This window comes from Ovis canadensis, chromosome 11 (genome assembly GCF_042477335.2).
Source record: "Ovis canadensis isolate MfBH-ARS-UI-01 breed Bighorn chromosome 11, ARS-UI_OviCan_v2, whole genome shotgun sequence".
In the NCBI taxonomy this organism is placed as follows: Eukaryota; Metazoa; Chordata; class Mammalia; order Artiodactyla; family Bovidae; genus Ovis; species Ovis canadensis.
The window spans coordinates 59,848,958-59,864,053 of NC_091255.1; the positions used below are offsets into that span (position 1 = coordinate 59,848,958).

Sequence of the window (15,096 nt, forward strand, 5' to 3'; positions counted from 1 at the left end):
AAGAATCTGTGGGAGACCTGGGTTTGATCCCTGGGCAAGGAAGATCCCCTGGAGAAGCGAATGGCAACTCAGTCCAGTATTCTTGCTTGGAGAATTCCATGGACAGAGGAGCCTGGCAGGCTACAGTCCGTAGAGTTGCAGAGTCAGACATGACTGAGCGACTAACACTTTAAACACATGAGGAGGCCAATATATAAAGAAAGAGGTATGGAGACCCTCCCCCAGCCTGCAGATGCCACCAGGAAGGACACATTCCTCATACAGCTCACATTCCTCATAGGATTCCTCATATAGGAATCCTGCAGATAGCCGCAATCTGCCTGTGGAATCAGTGAGCCCTTGGGAAATACCCATCACGACTCTAGCCCAGCTATGGTGATGCCTGTTACATGAGCAGGTCAGCATTCAGGAGACTGGGACACCACAGCAGATGCGTCAGACCTGTCTGCCCTTCTCTGGGGCACTTTGTTTGCTTAAGCAGAACATTCAGAATCTAGCCTTTTCTTGCTGACTCGGGCGGCACAGTAAACATAAGCTGGGGAGGGGACGGCAGCAGCCCACTAAGAGACCCTACTGGTGAAACCTAAGGGTCTCTCGAGGATTTAGTAGCTGCACCCACGGTTCCCGGGCAGAGTTCGCAGGCAAAGTCCCCAGACCGCCTTCAAATGCCTCACCGCCCCACAAGGTTTTAACCTATCAACCCACACACTGGCCTTTCTGGGACTTCACGTGCCCTTTGTTAACACATTGTCAGGGGCTTTGGTTTCCACCGGAGCCATCGTTGTGAGTGCTGCTCACTCTTGCTGCCTCTCCCAGTGGAGGCACAGCACAGGAGATCTTCTCCCTCTGCTGCCTGGCGGCAAACCCACTTGCAATGATGCCGTTATCAAGTTCACATTTCATGATGGAATCCACAGAAACATCATGAAGACTGACGAGAACAGTGAAGGCCAAGCGGGTCAGGTGTTGCCTGGCCTGTCAGCCCCACCACCTCGCCTGGCTCAAAAAAAAAAAAAAAGATGATGAAAAGAGAAAGGTAGGAAAGAACCATCAGGAAAGAAAAAAGAAACAGGCTGGATTTTGTTCCAAAATTTTGTAAGGATTTTGTTCTTCCTGTTTTTTTGGAGGGATGGGAGTGGAATAGAAACATATAAAACGAAGACATCCATTTCTCTTCAACACTGTCCTGGAGGTCTCAGCCAGGGAAATTAAGGCAAGAAAGGGAACTAAAAGGCATCCGGGCTGGGAAGAAGTAAAAGTATCTCTATCTGTCATGACACGATCTTGCATATTGAAAACCCTAAGGGTTCCACCAAAAACCTACTAGAACTAATACATAAGCTCAGCATACAAAAAAAAAAACTATTGTATTTTTATACACTTGTTAACCTGAATAACCTGAAATTGAAATTAAGAAAAAAAACTCTATTTACAATAGCATCAAAAAGAATAAAATAATAATAAATTAAACAAGTATGAAACTTATATGTTGAAAACTACAAAACTTTTTGAAAGGAATTAATGAATAAATGAGAATACACCTGCGTTCATGGATCATAGACTTACTATTTCTAAGATAGCAGCGCTCCCCAAACTGATCTACAGATCAAAAAAAATTCCCATCAAAATCTCACCTGACTTCTTTTCAGAGATTAACAAGCTGATCCTAAAATTCATATGGAAATTCAAGGGACCCAGAATAGTAAACCCAATTCTGAAAAAGGACAAAGTTAGAGGATTCACACTTAACAATTTTGAAACTTACTACAAAGCTACAACAAGGATATAATGATCAACATAGACAAACAGGATAGAATTGAGAGTCTGGAAAAAAAACTCTCACATTTGGTCAATTGATATTTGACAAAGATGTCAAGGATTCAATAGGGGAAGTAACTGTCTTTTCAAATGGTACTGAAATAATCGGAAAAGAATCAGTCAACTTCCACATTAAAGGAAGACAAATGTGTTCATCTTCTCAAAAAACCACTTCTAAAAAAAAATCCACGTGTAAAAGAATGAAGTTGGACTCCTAACCAAACATCATATAAAAAAATTAACTCAAAATCGATCGAAGATCTAAGTGTAAGAGCTAAACTATTAAACTCTTAAAATAAAACGCATAAATAAATTTTCATGACCCTGGATTAGGTAATGGTATCTTAGATATGATCCCAAAAGCCCAAGCAACAAAAGAAAAAAATAAACTGGATTTCATCAGGATTAAAAAACACTTGTGTTTGAAAGGATACTATTAAACATGTAAAAAGAAAACCCATAGAACAGGAGAAAATTTTTGCAAATCTTATATCTGATCAGAGTGTAGGATTAAGAATATATAAAAGAGGGACATGCCTGGGGGTCCAGTGGTTAAGAGGTGAGGTTTCAGTGCCACCGACCCAGGCTCAATCACTGGTCAGGAACTAAGGTCCCATGAGCAATGTGGTGCAGGAAAAAAAAAAAAAAGAATATATAAAGAACTCTTGTAACTCAATAATTTAAAAAAAAAACAAATCCAATTAAAATATGGGTAAAAAGATCTAAATAGACATTTCTCCCAAGAAGAGGTACAAATGGCCACTAAGCACAAGACAAGATGCTCAACATCATCAGTCATTATGAAAACACAAATCAAAACCATGCTGATATAACACTTGAGGATGGCTATGATGAGAAAAAACAAGAACAAGCTAGGGCCAGGCAGGATGTGGACAGAGGAGAGCCCTCACATCTGCTGCTGGGCGTAAAGATGGTATAGCCACTTGGGAAAAAACACGCACTGCTTCCTCCAACGGCCAAACGTAAGAGTCATTACATGACCCAGAGTGAAGTCACTCTAGGTTTATACCCAAGAGAAATGAAAACATGTCTACACAAAAATGCGCACAGAAATGTTCACAGGAGTGTCATTCATGAAAGTGAATGAACGGGAACAATGCAAATGCCCATCAGGTGCCGCACAGGTAGGATGCGGTCCACCTATGCCCAACAGAACATCATCCAACCACGAAAAGAAACGAAGCACCGACACACACCACAACACGGACGAGCCTCAAAACATCACACGGAGAAGCCAGACACTAAAGGCCATTCATTGTGTGACTCTACTTATGTGCAATGTCCAGAATGGGCAAAGCCAGAGAGACAGAAAGCCGATCAGTGGCTGCCAGGGGTTGGGAGGAGGAGAGCGGGGAAGAGGGCACTAGTTAGAGGTGCAGGGTTTCCTCAGAGATGATGGGACTGTTCTCACGCTGACTGCCGCACAAATCTGGGAGCAGAATGCAAATGACTGAACTGCACACTCAGTGAAGTTTTTACCAGAAAAAACCCACAAAGCGCAGCCCACTCTTTGCGGGTCACAGGGCCGAGTGCCTCCCATCCACAGCACAGCTCCCACGGGCCTCATTCCCTGCACCCTTACCAAGTTCATTTCAGAACTCTGGCTTCTTAAGGAGCGCTTACCCCGCAAGCCAGATGAGAGGACAGAGTCCACACTCATTAAGTGTCTTCCCTAGATTAGCGTGCGCCTCCCTCAGGTACAGGTGTGAAAGAACACATCTCCCTTCTGACACCAGTCTGGGACTCCTCAGGGACAAGGGGGCGAGTGGTGAGAACAGCCCTAGAGGCCTCCCCAGCCCCCAGCCTGAGACCTGGGCCTTGGGGAGGCCTGGGCACCAGTGATGGGGCGGGGCTGTGTGTGGGAAGTCACTCGGTAAGTTGGGGTTCAGGGGGTGGGGAAAATGACTAAGGAAGAAAGATCTGGAGTGTTTCCATTTTCTGAGTGCCCCAGCCACATGGCCTCGAGGATGCTGGGGATCACGGAAAGTGGGAGGTGCATGCCGAGGTGGCAGGTGTCCACAGAGGAGGCCAAGGCTGGGTGTCAAGGCTTTGCCTGGGGCCAGAGGCCAGCTCCACCCGGGCTCAGGCCCAGCTCCACCTGCTGACCTGCTGCCCCCACCGCAGTGGCTGAGCACCAGCAGAGATGGAAGGCGTAGTGGGGTTTCCTGCTGAGCGAGCTGGCTCCGTGCCTCTCCTGGGGAGGCAAAGGCCCTGTGTTGTCATGACAATTCTCTGACATCCCCAAGTTCTCTCCATGGGCAGGCAGGGGGCACCAGGAGATCCCATGGGGCAGCAGTGGGTAGGTGGCAGGGCAACCTTGTCCTAGGAGTACCCCACCCAACCCTAGGTGCCCTCTGCCCCCCAATTCCCCATCCCTTGCTTTCCTAATTTCCACATTGCCTGATCACAAACGTGCCTCCAACCAAATGGTCCTGCAGCCTGGGTCCTTTTCCCTATTGTCCTGGTCTGCCTTTTCTGGATGCCAGGCTTGCTGGCTTCCTAGGAAGCCCCTTGTGGTCAAATGGGCCCCACGGTTGCCCCTTAACGCCTCTCCCACCCACCAGGCACGGCAGCTCTCAGGCCCTCTGTGGGTGGCTCACTTTGGCCTCCCCTTCTCCAACCCTCCACCAGGCCCCCACTGATCTTGGGCAGGATACCAGCTCTGCCCCCAGATTTTGCACGCCACTGTGACTGATTTGTCATTATCTTGAGTCCTAGGCGCCCCCAGATCGGGAGGCTGGGTCAGGGTCACACAGTTGGAGCTTTAAGACCGAGGCTCAGCGCTTGGCAGGAGGATGTGTCTCATCCTGGCAGGAGGGACTCCCCCTGACCCGACACGTACACTGGGGGCAGGGGGCCTACGAGCCAGGCGACCTCCATGGCTGGAGGCCCGGAGTCAGCTCAACATCAGCTGGGTTTCAGAGCAAGGCCTCCCTGGGTCCACTGGATAAATTTTTACAAAGAAAAAGGCAGTTTGCTAGGTACATGACATCTTACATGTTGGTGGTGAAAAGATGGGGCTTCTCTTGTCGTTCCAGATGAGGGGACCTCTTGCGCAGGCCAGGAGGCTGGTCATGACCTTCCCAGTGGTTCCCAGGGAGCTGAGCCACACACACCCACAGATAAGTTCTCCAAGCGCTCACTGGGCGGGGGTCAGAGCCCAAAGGCCCACCACAGAGCCCCCGGTGATGAAACCATCAAGGAGGTGGGGAATCGCACCACCAGCGTCCCTCACAGACCACCCTGAGCTCTGGGTGCTGGGAGGCAGAGGGAAAGGGAAGGGACCCACCCTGCTGGGGTGGGGGAGGGCGGTCTGGAGGGGCCGCCCCTCCTTGCACACCCTCCCCTGGCCTGGGACCTACTGCTGCAGAGGGACAGGTCACTGGGGGCAGGAGGGGCAGGGTCTGCTTCCCTTCTCAATTAGAACTGCCGGCAGGATCCTCGCAGTTCCAAAACCAAGCGGGCGGGGCCCAACAGACAGACTGCTGTTGCTGCTATGTCGCTTCAGTCGTGTTCAACTCTGTGCGACCCCATAGACGGCAGCCCAACAGGCTCCCCCGTCCCTGGGATTCTCCAGGCAAGAACACTGGAGTGGACTGCCATTTCCTTCTCCAATGCATGAAAATGAAAGTGAACGTGAAGTCGCTCAGTCGTATCCAACTCTTAGCGACCCCATGGACTGCAGCCCACCAGGCTCTTCCGTCCATGGGATTTTCCAGGCAAGAGTACTGGAGTGGGTTGCCACAGACTGGCACTGGCCAAACCAGTTTCTGGCAAAATCCTGAAACTGGCTGGCAGAGAGCCCTCTCCTGGCTGAGGCATGCACTGCAATCTGGTAAGCGTGCTTTCATATGAAGCAAGACTATCCCCTCAAAACTGGGGTCTCTAGCTCCTCTTGAAAAACCCCAGACCTGGCAACTTGTCTGCATCCTACTGTGCCCTCTGGGTGGAGGGCAAGGATGTCCCCTGAGGTGGAACACCCACCTCTCCCTCTTTGCTGTTGCCTGCTTGCTCCCTGGGGCATCTGGCCTCCCACCCTAGACACAAGACTCTAACCCAGAACCCCTCACCCTGGAGACACTAAGCTGCATAACCTCCCGGCCACCTGCCATGGGAGTGACACGAAGGGTCTCTTCCCTTGAAAGAAACCACCAGCATCCTTTCTAAGGGAGGAAGGGCGAGTACCACCCTGCACCTTGCTGCAGGCCGCTGCCCCAGGGGTGACCGCCAGAGCCTGGAGCCCCGGTCTGCTTTCCACCCACAACTGGGCAGGGCTAGAACCGCACCAGCTCCTGAGTCCCCAGGGCCCGCATGGCACTGACCAACCAAGTGCCCCCAAGTGTCCCAGGAAGGTCAAGGGGCTGTGTGCCAGGACCAGAGACAGGAGCCCCACTAACCCCCACAGGCCCTTCCACAGACCCCAGTCCACAAGGCGGCAGGCTGTATGGGCGTCAACTTTAATATCAGGCTGGCCTGTCTGCGGGCTAGGAGGATCCACTTTGTTTTCTTGTTGGGAGTGAAATCTCAGGGAGATTGTCTTAATTCCAAAACGAATCATGAACTAGGGAAGGCATTTCCATCCTTCCCAGTCTCCGCTTGGCTGCTGACAGCTTGGGGAGCCTCAGCTGGACCTGCTGGCCATCCTGGAATGTCCATCCTGGCAGGACTGGGCCTCGGTGTAAGCCCCAGAGAAGGGGGGCAGGCAGAGCTCTGAGAGTCAGCAATCCAGCAGGCACGTGCCCCTCCTGATCCACCACCCCCAAACGCCAACACAGAAGCAGAGAGGTTTTCACCCCCAAATCTGCATGGAGTGGGCATGTCAGGGAGCTAGACCAAGGCAAGGATCCCTTAGCCAAAACCCCCATGAACTAATGACAGCAGCGGGAAGAAGCGGAAGGGCAGGGCGGGGAGGTCTGAGGTGCCTTGAACAGAAGACAGCGCTGTGGAGACGCTGGCCCGCGGAGCCTCACGACCCGGGTCGGGTGGTGTGACCAGCACCAGGAGCGTCGGGCTTGGCCGTGGCCTGTGGGAAGCACAGCTTCAGAAGCTGCCTTTGGCTGGAGGATCTGAATGTTGCCATTTAATCCAGAAATGAGAGCAGGACAGCAGCGCCAGGGCAGTGCTCCACAGAGTCAACCCGACCAGGAGCCCTGTGCGTGCTGCGCGCTCCGTCAGCACCTGGCCCGCCTGGCCCGGCGCCCGCCTCCTGGGGGCCCGGTCAGGGTTGGCCACGCACCCAAACTGCGGGCCCCAGTCCTCCGAAGTCCCCGAGAGTCCCACGCAAGAGGGCTGCGTTACGAGGCTGCCACCAGTTCCGCCTGCCTGGGCCTGGCTTTGATGGGGACTTTCTCTGTGGAGGAAACAGAGATGCCTGTCGCGTACAGAACACCCCACAGGCAGGAACTTCCCGAAGAGGACAAGAGGCGGCAAGGAGCCAGGTCAGGGCTTGGCGCCCTGAGAGGAGCAGGCACAGCTCTGGGCAAGGCGAGGCATACACAGAGGCCGGGGGGCTGGCAGGCAGCAGGCATGGGGTGCGGGCATGAGGGGCAGCACAGCGGTGGGCGGGCACCCTCCCACGGACCCCGGAGAGAGGCCAAGGAGCAGCGAGCTGAAGAGGAGTCACGAAAGCGGATTTCTGAAGGCGCGTTAAGCGATGCCCCGGGGAAGGTCGTCCCAGCGACGAATCAGGGACGGCGGGTCCTGGGCTGGACTCGGAAGAGCCTGCACAGCTAAATGTGCCTTTTCCTGATGCTTTGGGACTCGCCTCTCTGAATGGGGTTCGGCTCCTATGAAGCTACCCAAACCCCTCCGAGGTCTGGGCCCAACCCCAGGGCAAGGCTGCACTCTGCCTGAGGTGGTGCCAGCAAACACCCAGCGGGGAGGTGGGACCCAACCCTCACCAAGGAGGAAGGGCAGGGCCCAGCAGCCCGGAGATCATGCTTTGCTCTAGGAGGCACCGTTCTACAAAGGACATAACAAGGCGGGTACCTGGGATCTTCTCAGGAAGGGGCTCTGAAGGAACCGCTGGCAGCTCTATCTGTTCCTGCGGGAGACAGAGGGTACAGGCCATGAGACACTCTTGCCTCATCCCTGTCCTGGAAAGGACAGCATCCCGTCCACTTGGCTGCTCTCAGCAGGAGTTTAAACGGCACATGACGCCGCAGCACACACCTTGGCTTCTGGCATTTCTGTCACTCAGATCAGTGGCCGCAAAAGGTGACTGCTCCCAATGACCCGGACCCTGAGGGGTTCCCCGCCCAGAATTCTGTTCTGAGTCTGGGCTGAGGGCTTTGAAACAGGCGCCCATGCAGGTCAGGGGCCACAGCGGTGCCCCAGCTTGGCGTGGTGGTGCCCGGGAGCACCTGTGGTTCCTGGGTACAGAACCACAGAGCACGGGTCTGCCTCTCGGGGCCCGGGAGGAGGTGAGTCAGCGGGCAGGTGCACGTGGGGGCCCACAGGTGGTGAGCAGCAGCACTCAGGACCTGCTTTCCCATGGCCAGTGGCCAGCGGGGTGGCAGGCTGGTGGGCACGGTGTGAATGTGGCTCGCTAAGGCAGGGGCCCCCAGAGATGGAGAAATCCTCTGTGAGGGAGCACAGCTGGCCAGTTAGAGGCCTCCAGGCCAACATGTGGCAGTGGCAGCTAGAGACTCACTACCAGAGGCAAAGAGCCCCCATCTGATCTAAACCTGCCACTGCCCACTGGGGAGAAAGGGGCTGAGGGAGCCAGGCGAGCCAGCCTTTCGCTCTGTACCTGGTTCACTCTCACACTTGCCACACCTGGGGGACAACCTGCAAAGCGTTCTTTCCAGGCCAGTCCCGCCCTGCGGCCAGCCAGGCAGACGGGGGGAAGGGGCTTCGGTTTAAACAAATGCCAGTTGTCTTAGGGAAGAAGTAAAACCAGCTGTAAAACCAGGGCTGTGGGCTCGAGAGAAACTCAAGGCAGGTGCTCACCGAGGCCAGTGAGCAGAGGCCTCCCAGGGGCCCCTCCACTGGAGCCTGCTTCAGTCCCGGCGCTCCTGTTACCTGAGTGATGGCGTCCAGCTCCTCCAGGATAGCATCTTCATCCTCCTGAGTGAAGCTTCCTGCCAACAGCTCATCTATTTGCTGCAAAAGGAGGAGCAGAGGTGAAGAGCGTGGCTGGGCTAGGGGCGGGGAGAGAGGTGCCCCCTCACAGAGGAAGGAGACAGCCCCGGCCCAAGGCTGCTCTCCCTTGAACGAAGGCAGGCAGCCCCTGTGTGGCGTGGAAAGGCCTGGCCCTCACGGGCAGGGTGGGCCGCTGGCCACCACACGCCCTGGCTGCCAGACGGCAGCCCTGACACGGCGACACGTACCCGCTGGTAGTCCACGGCCTCCTGCGTCTCATCCAGTATCCGCTCCACCTCCTCTATGGACATCACCTGATTGGTCACAAGTTTTTGAGTCTTGTCAGTGAAGCATGCGACAGAACCCCCTTCGTGAAGCTCACCTGCACTGGCAGTGCACATGGCCTTGCCCCTCTGTTCTTGTTTAAAGGAAGCCACGCCAAGTGGGATATGGTTATTTATGTCCATAAGTAACAGCTTTGGTTATTTACGTCCCTGGCAGGGCCTGTCCACACAGGCGCGGAGCTGTTAGACCAGCCTTTTCAGAAGCCTCAACTGACCTTCTCAGACCCCTGCTGGCCCTTCTCAGTGGACCTTCTGGCACCCAGATCAACCCTAGCAGTAATAACAAATATAAAGTTTTCTCTGGCCACATGACTTGATTTGTTTTGGATTCAAAGCAACACCTTTGCTTGACTGGTCCCCACACTGGACATTCAGAAAGGCAACGTAACCTCAGCTCTCTGCCCAGTTCCACCTGCCATCCACTCATCAGGAACAAGATGGGGTGAGGCTGGGGCATGGCCTCTCTGCACCTCACTTCTCCTTTCACCATCCACCTCTGTGCTGCTTCCTGAAACGGGGCTGTGTTCACCTCCTCCAGGAAGTCCTCTGATTAGTTCACCACACCCCTCCCCCACTCTGAAGAGGCTATCCTCTGGTCACGCTTAGAATCTCTGGATCCAAGTTGTAGCTGGGGTCCCTATTCTTGGATCAATATTCCTGAGCTTGTCTGTCTTACTAGATGGTCAGCCTCTCCTGGTAATGACTGACTTTCCCTCATGCCCAACGGCCTGGGTGCAGCTATGGCCTCAGGGACAAGTCCCCTCCTTGGTCCACTAGGCTCCCCCTCCTCTCTGCCCCCAGCCCGCCAAGACTTACCTGGTGCATCTTATTCAGACACTCATTTCCAATCTTCAGGCCCTCGATCACTTTCATTTCAATCTGGGTGAACTCAATACTCTGGACCTGAGGAGGAGACCTGTGTGGTCAGAAGCCCGCCTTCTCTGCCGCCTCACGCAGACCCACGACGGGAGTCAGGACCACACTGTCACCAAGACTGACGGTCTCTGCCCTCCTCTTCCCTCTGTCCTTTCCTGGTGCCCTGACCACCAGCTGGGTGGGACTGAGAGGACCTGGGAAGAATCTCTTATCAGACTGCTTATAACAGCAAAACTATTAGTAAATGAGCACAACCAGAGCGCTGCGCCCTGAACCCAGGTTGCTTGGGCGCCTCCTGCAGATCTTAACACCTCTTCAGTCACTAGGGCAGAACCAGCCCCCCATCCCTACCACCCAGAAGCGGCCTAGCCCCCCAACCACAATCCTGCAGCAGCCAATCTGCCCCAGCCCCTAAAGAGTATCAGGCTCCCAGTAAAGCTTCTCCTTTGCCTCCAGACCTGACCCATTCCATAGCCTCTGGCTGAGGGTCCAGGAAAGGAAAATGGTGGGTTTCAGTTCTCTGAGGGGCCTCTGGCCTACACAGCCCACACCCCTGACCCCTCTAGGCGTACCATGGTCTCCAGGCTGGTGATCTGGTTTTCCGTCTTGTCCAGGAGCTGCTCCCGGTATCGCTTCTTCTTGAGCAGCAGCTTGGCGCGTCTGCAAAGGGGACCCAGCAGTCACGGCCATTGGACGTCCTGGCCCAGCACCGACCAGCCTCCCCAGCCTCCCCCCGCCCTGCCCTAGGCTGACGGGGGAGGCTTCCGTCCCCTGCACACTGGCGCCACCCCACGCACTCCTTCCTGCCGTCACGCAGGAGCTGCCGGGCGACCTCCCGCTCCCGCTCCAGCTGCTGGGTGATCCTCTTCTGGTACTGCTTCAGCTTGTCCCGCTGCTGCTTCAGTTGCTGTTGGGAAAGCAGGCCTTGTGTTGGCACGGGCCCACGCAGCGTTGGGCACTCACTGGGCTACCTAGTGCCCAGGAGAGTGGGCACAGAGGCTGCCAGGGACACCGAAGGGCCCCCCACAGGCCGGGCTGCCCCAGCTGCCACCCATGGAAGTGCATCCTCTGAAACAGAGCTCTCCGTGGGGACCAGTGTGCCCTCCAGGGCGTGTGGCGCACTCCGTGGAGACATTCCTGGCGGGCCCACTGGGGATACCGCTGGCATCTAGGGGGTGGAGGCCCAGGATCAGGATCAATATCCTACAAGCCCTCAGGATCCCCCCCAACCCCAGGCAGCGAGGAGTGTGAGCACTGGTCAGGGAGTGTGGCCACCACCTCCAAGGTGCAGAGACAACACAAAATCATTGGTGAGGGCCATCTGAGTGCCACTAGCCCAGTCCAGCTGTAGCTGGAGACAGGGGCTGTCCCTTCCAGCTTCACCCCTCTGGGGATCTCAGCCATTTACCATCAGCTCCCCAACTGTTGTCACTTGCCACTATACGTGGGTGGACAACAGACGGCGCATTGAGGCGATGGGTTCACATGACCTCATGAAGCACCTGGCACCCTGGAGTCCTGTCCCAAAAAGGATGCAGGGCCATTTACACGCCTTAGCCTCTCCTTCCCTATTTTAGGTCATTTACATTTCTTCCAAATTCTGTGATTTCAGTTGATGCTTACAGCGAGCACCTGCAAGCGTGGGTCACCTCTCTGACGGAAGATGACATCTTCAGGGTTGGTTACCAGGAGTGAGTTAAGTAAGTCAAGGGTGTGCACATCTTTTGGACTCAACATGGTGAGAAATTAGCCCCCGGCATGGACATGGTCTTAAGTGGCCACTCCATAGCTCCCTTTTTAGAGGCCATCTGCCCCAGTGCACTCTGTGGTTGGTGGCTCAGGGCAGCCACATGTCCTCTCCAGGCTGGCATGAGAGATGTCCGCTGACAATGAGATATCACCCTATAGCCAGCCTACCAGCCGGGCTCAACTCTGACTTGCTTCTCTTCTGTAGGAGCTGAGCACCTACCCTGCAGGCGGCGGACAAAGTGTCAGGCAAGAGCCAGAGGGAGGCAGGTGTGGCCAGGCCACCCCTTTGTAAAACAAGTCTCAGCAGAAGGTCCCGGGGCAGCGTAAGGTTCCTCAGCTCAGCTCTTCATCCTCAGAAAACATCAGGCGATAGTTTGTTCTGTGGTGTGCCAACTGAGTTGTTCCTGTCACGACCCCACCGATGTGTATCCTTGACAACAGGAGGAGAGCTTCGGGAGCTTCCTGCTTAGCCAGAGGCCCAGAAACCCAGGAAGGAGGCCAGCATATGTGGGGGACCGGACCCCAACCACAATAAAAACCCAATGACAGCTGATCTTCTCCAGTGACAAACAGGCCTCTTTTTCAAGGGGAACTTCAGTTAAAAAGTTTTATAACTTCTGGTTTCAGAAGCTACAGTAAAACCACCTCGCCTCCCCCCATAAAACAACCTGCCGCTTGAATTAGTTTCTTTCTTAGTATCAAAAATTACGTACTCTTCCTGCAGAAACTCAGAAAAGAAAGCGAAGGTAGATTCCACTTACATTCTAGGCTCTCTCCTTCCTGACACACTTCTCTTACAAAAATGGGTTAGTCTCAACACGTCATTTCACTTAACACACCACACGATTCTTTCCCTAGAAGCTAACTTTCATATCAGTGCTCTCCAGAAAAAGATGCTCAAATCCACAGGTAGAAACAGAAACATCACCATCATCCAGAACTTTCGAGGGCCAGGAGTGGCCTGGAGACAAGGGCAGCCCACAAGCTCGGGGCCAATGGCTCGTTCTCAGGGGCCACACAGGTTGTAAGTTTGACAAGGACTGGGAAGGTGTTGAGTCCAGCCTGAGTCCTAAGCACACAGAACACGACCGTCCCACAGTGAGAGCGTTTGCTTAGATCCCCAGTTCTGGGAGCAGCAATGATGCCCCACTGCGAGATCATCCCCTCCCCACGACCTCCCACCTGAGTCTGCCACGCAGGCCCCGAGCCCGCACCGGGTCGGGGCGGGGGCTGGGAAGTGGTCTGGGGCTGGCTCCCGTGGGGCTGGAGTTTAGAAACCCCACCCGCAAGCGCGGACTCGCCCACGGACAAGGTACAACCACGAGACAGTACAAGGAGGGCCCCGCCTCCCGAAGCACAGCTCAGCCACACCCGGACCACCTACACCCGCAGCGACAGGATTCGCTCAGACTCGCTGGGTACCGGGCCCGGACATGCTCCCCAAGGGGAGCCCACTGCGCATCGCCCCAGACGGGCTCCGAGGCTGCAGCCCGGGCGTGAGGCTGGGCGGCCAGAGGCGCTGGACCCTTTGGAGAAACGGAGCGCAGCCTGCCGCCGCCCAGCCTCGGTTTCCCCGTACAGTCCGGGGGTACCCGGCCCGCGCCCACCCGCCTGCAGGGCCCGGCATCTCACCAGGATCGCCTTGTCCTGCTCCGTGACCCGGCTCTGCTTCTTACGGCCGAACAGATTACCCATGGCGGCCGGCCCGGCCCGTGCCCCGCCGCCCTACCCGGTAGGACCCGTGCCCCGCGCCACACGGCTACCGTAGTTCGGGCCCAACCCACCCCCGCTACGGCGGCCGCGCGGGGCCCGGCGCCGCAGAACGCGGAACGCGGCCGTCCGTGGACAGAAGCCCCGCCCAGAGAAGGGGCTGGACCTGCAGTGGGCGGGGCTCAGGGGCCCTGGATTGCGCGGTTCAGGTGCATTTCCAGAAGGCCCCACCCGCGCGGTCTTCAAGACTAGATGTTCCATCTCCCACTACCGTGGGAACCCTGCAGGGTGACCGCATGGACCGCCTCCCGGAAGGTCAGAGATCTTGTTCACAAATCACTGCCCCGCCGGCTCGGATGCACAAAATGCTGCGTTTAGTGATGTTACAACCCTGATCTCTAGTGTCCACTGAACTGCCAACTAGGCAGCGTGCCCCACTGGTTCTGTCCTCCGGGCTGGTGGCCTGTCTCCAGGGGAGCCCATCTTCTGGTTCCATGGTCCCGGCAGAAGCCTCCACGGGTCATCGAGGATATAGGTTGGGGTGCCACCCACACCTGCAGCCCTGGCTTCCACTCGTGCATCTTGGTTGGCATGAGGGGTCCCAGTACTCAGCCCGGTTTGGTCGCCCAGGCTGAGCCCACAGCCCAGTCTGCATGGGCCCCACCACCTTTCTAGCAGTCCTGGGCAGGTGGGGTCATAAGATGAGGTGTCCGGTGGCACATGCTCAGCGCTCACCCCTTTCTGTGAAATGAACTCCTTGATCAGGAGCAGAGCTGCATGGACACCACTAGCGGCCTCCAAGTCCACAACAGTGCAGCTGGCAGAAGCCTCCTAGAGTGGGCAGAGGCAAATCCATATCCAGAGTGTCTATTCCAGCAGCAGTCTGTGAGAGGACTGCGTGGGGAGGAGTCAGCAGCCCTTGCTCTCTGGATAGATGTGCTTTCTTGTCAGGGGAGTTCTTTCCCCCATCAGATAACCCAGGCGTCACACAGGCCGCTCAGCTGGTGTCCCACAGAGCAGAGATGAGCCTTCCCTGCTGACTCCACCTAAGTGCAGAGCCAGGGCAGGGGGAGGTTGTTAGGCAGCAGCAGTACCTGGCACAATGGTTCGGGCACTGGGGGGAGGTTTGCCAGGCATACTACCTAGACCCCTTCATGAGGAACCCATACTCCCTTCTGTTCAGTCCTGGAACTGGGTGAGAGGTCATGATTTTCCTCTAAGGTCCTTCCCATCAGATCTCTATCTCCCAGATCTGGCTGGTTTCTTAATGATCCACTGAGGCTTTCTGAGACTATCCAGCTTTTGCAGTTGGCCAGTGGCAAGGGCTCTCTGGCACCGTGCATTGTGACTACTGTGTGGGTTTGCTGCCTTTTCCAGTGACCTGCCCATGTGAGCTCTGAGCCTTGCACCTCCTGTTTCTCAGGAGAAATCAGGGCCCCTGTTTTGATGGCAGTGCCTCTACTGTCTTCCCTGGCCTGCAGACCTTGGAGGGCTT

The 15,096-nt window shown here is 55.6% G+C and overlaps 1 protein-coding gene across 1 annotated transcript; it reads right to left on the bottom strand.

Annotated features, from left to right (window-relative positions):
• Nucleotides 1-6,280: 6,280 nt before the first annotated feature.
• CHMP6 (charged multivesicular body protein 6) lies at nt 6,281-13,860 on the bottom strand. Its single transcript, XM_069543827.1, has 8 exons — nt 13,524-13,860; nt 10,940-11,049; nt 10,715-10,802; nt 10,083-10,169; nt 9,171-9,236; nt 8,863-8,943; nt 7,828-7,882; nt 6,281-7,189 (listed from the first exon to the last, which is right to left on the bottom strand). Exons 1-8 carry the CDS (start codon nt 13,584-13,586, stop codon nt 7,134-7,136), a joined length of 606 nt encoding a protein of 201 aa, XP_069399928.1. The 5' UTR covers nt 13,587-13,860; the 3' UTR covers nt 6,281-7,133.
• Between the last annotated feature and the right edge of the window lie 1,236 nt (nt 13,861-15,096).

What these genes read in the sequence shown, in the direction of transcription:
- CHMP6 (XM_069543827.1), bottom strand. Translation starts at nt 13,586, where the DNA reads ATGGGTAATCTGTTCGGCCGTAAGAAGCAGAGCCGGGTCACGGAGCAG. An exon ending in AGGCCGTGGACTACCAGCGG is followed by an intron (nt 8,944 to 9,170) that starts GTACGTGTCGCC and finishes CTCCTTTTGCAG; the next exon opens with CAAATAGATGAGCTGTTGGC. An exon ending in CCTTCCTGAGAAGATCCCAG is followed by an intron (nt 7,190 to 7,827) that starts GTACCCGCCTTG and finishes TTTCCTCCACAG; the next exon opens with AGAAAGTCCCCATCAAAGCC.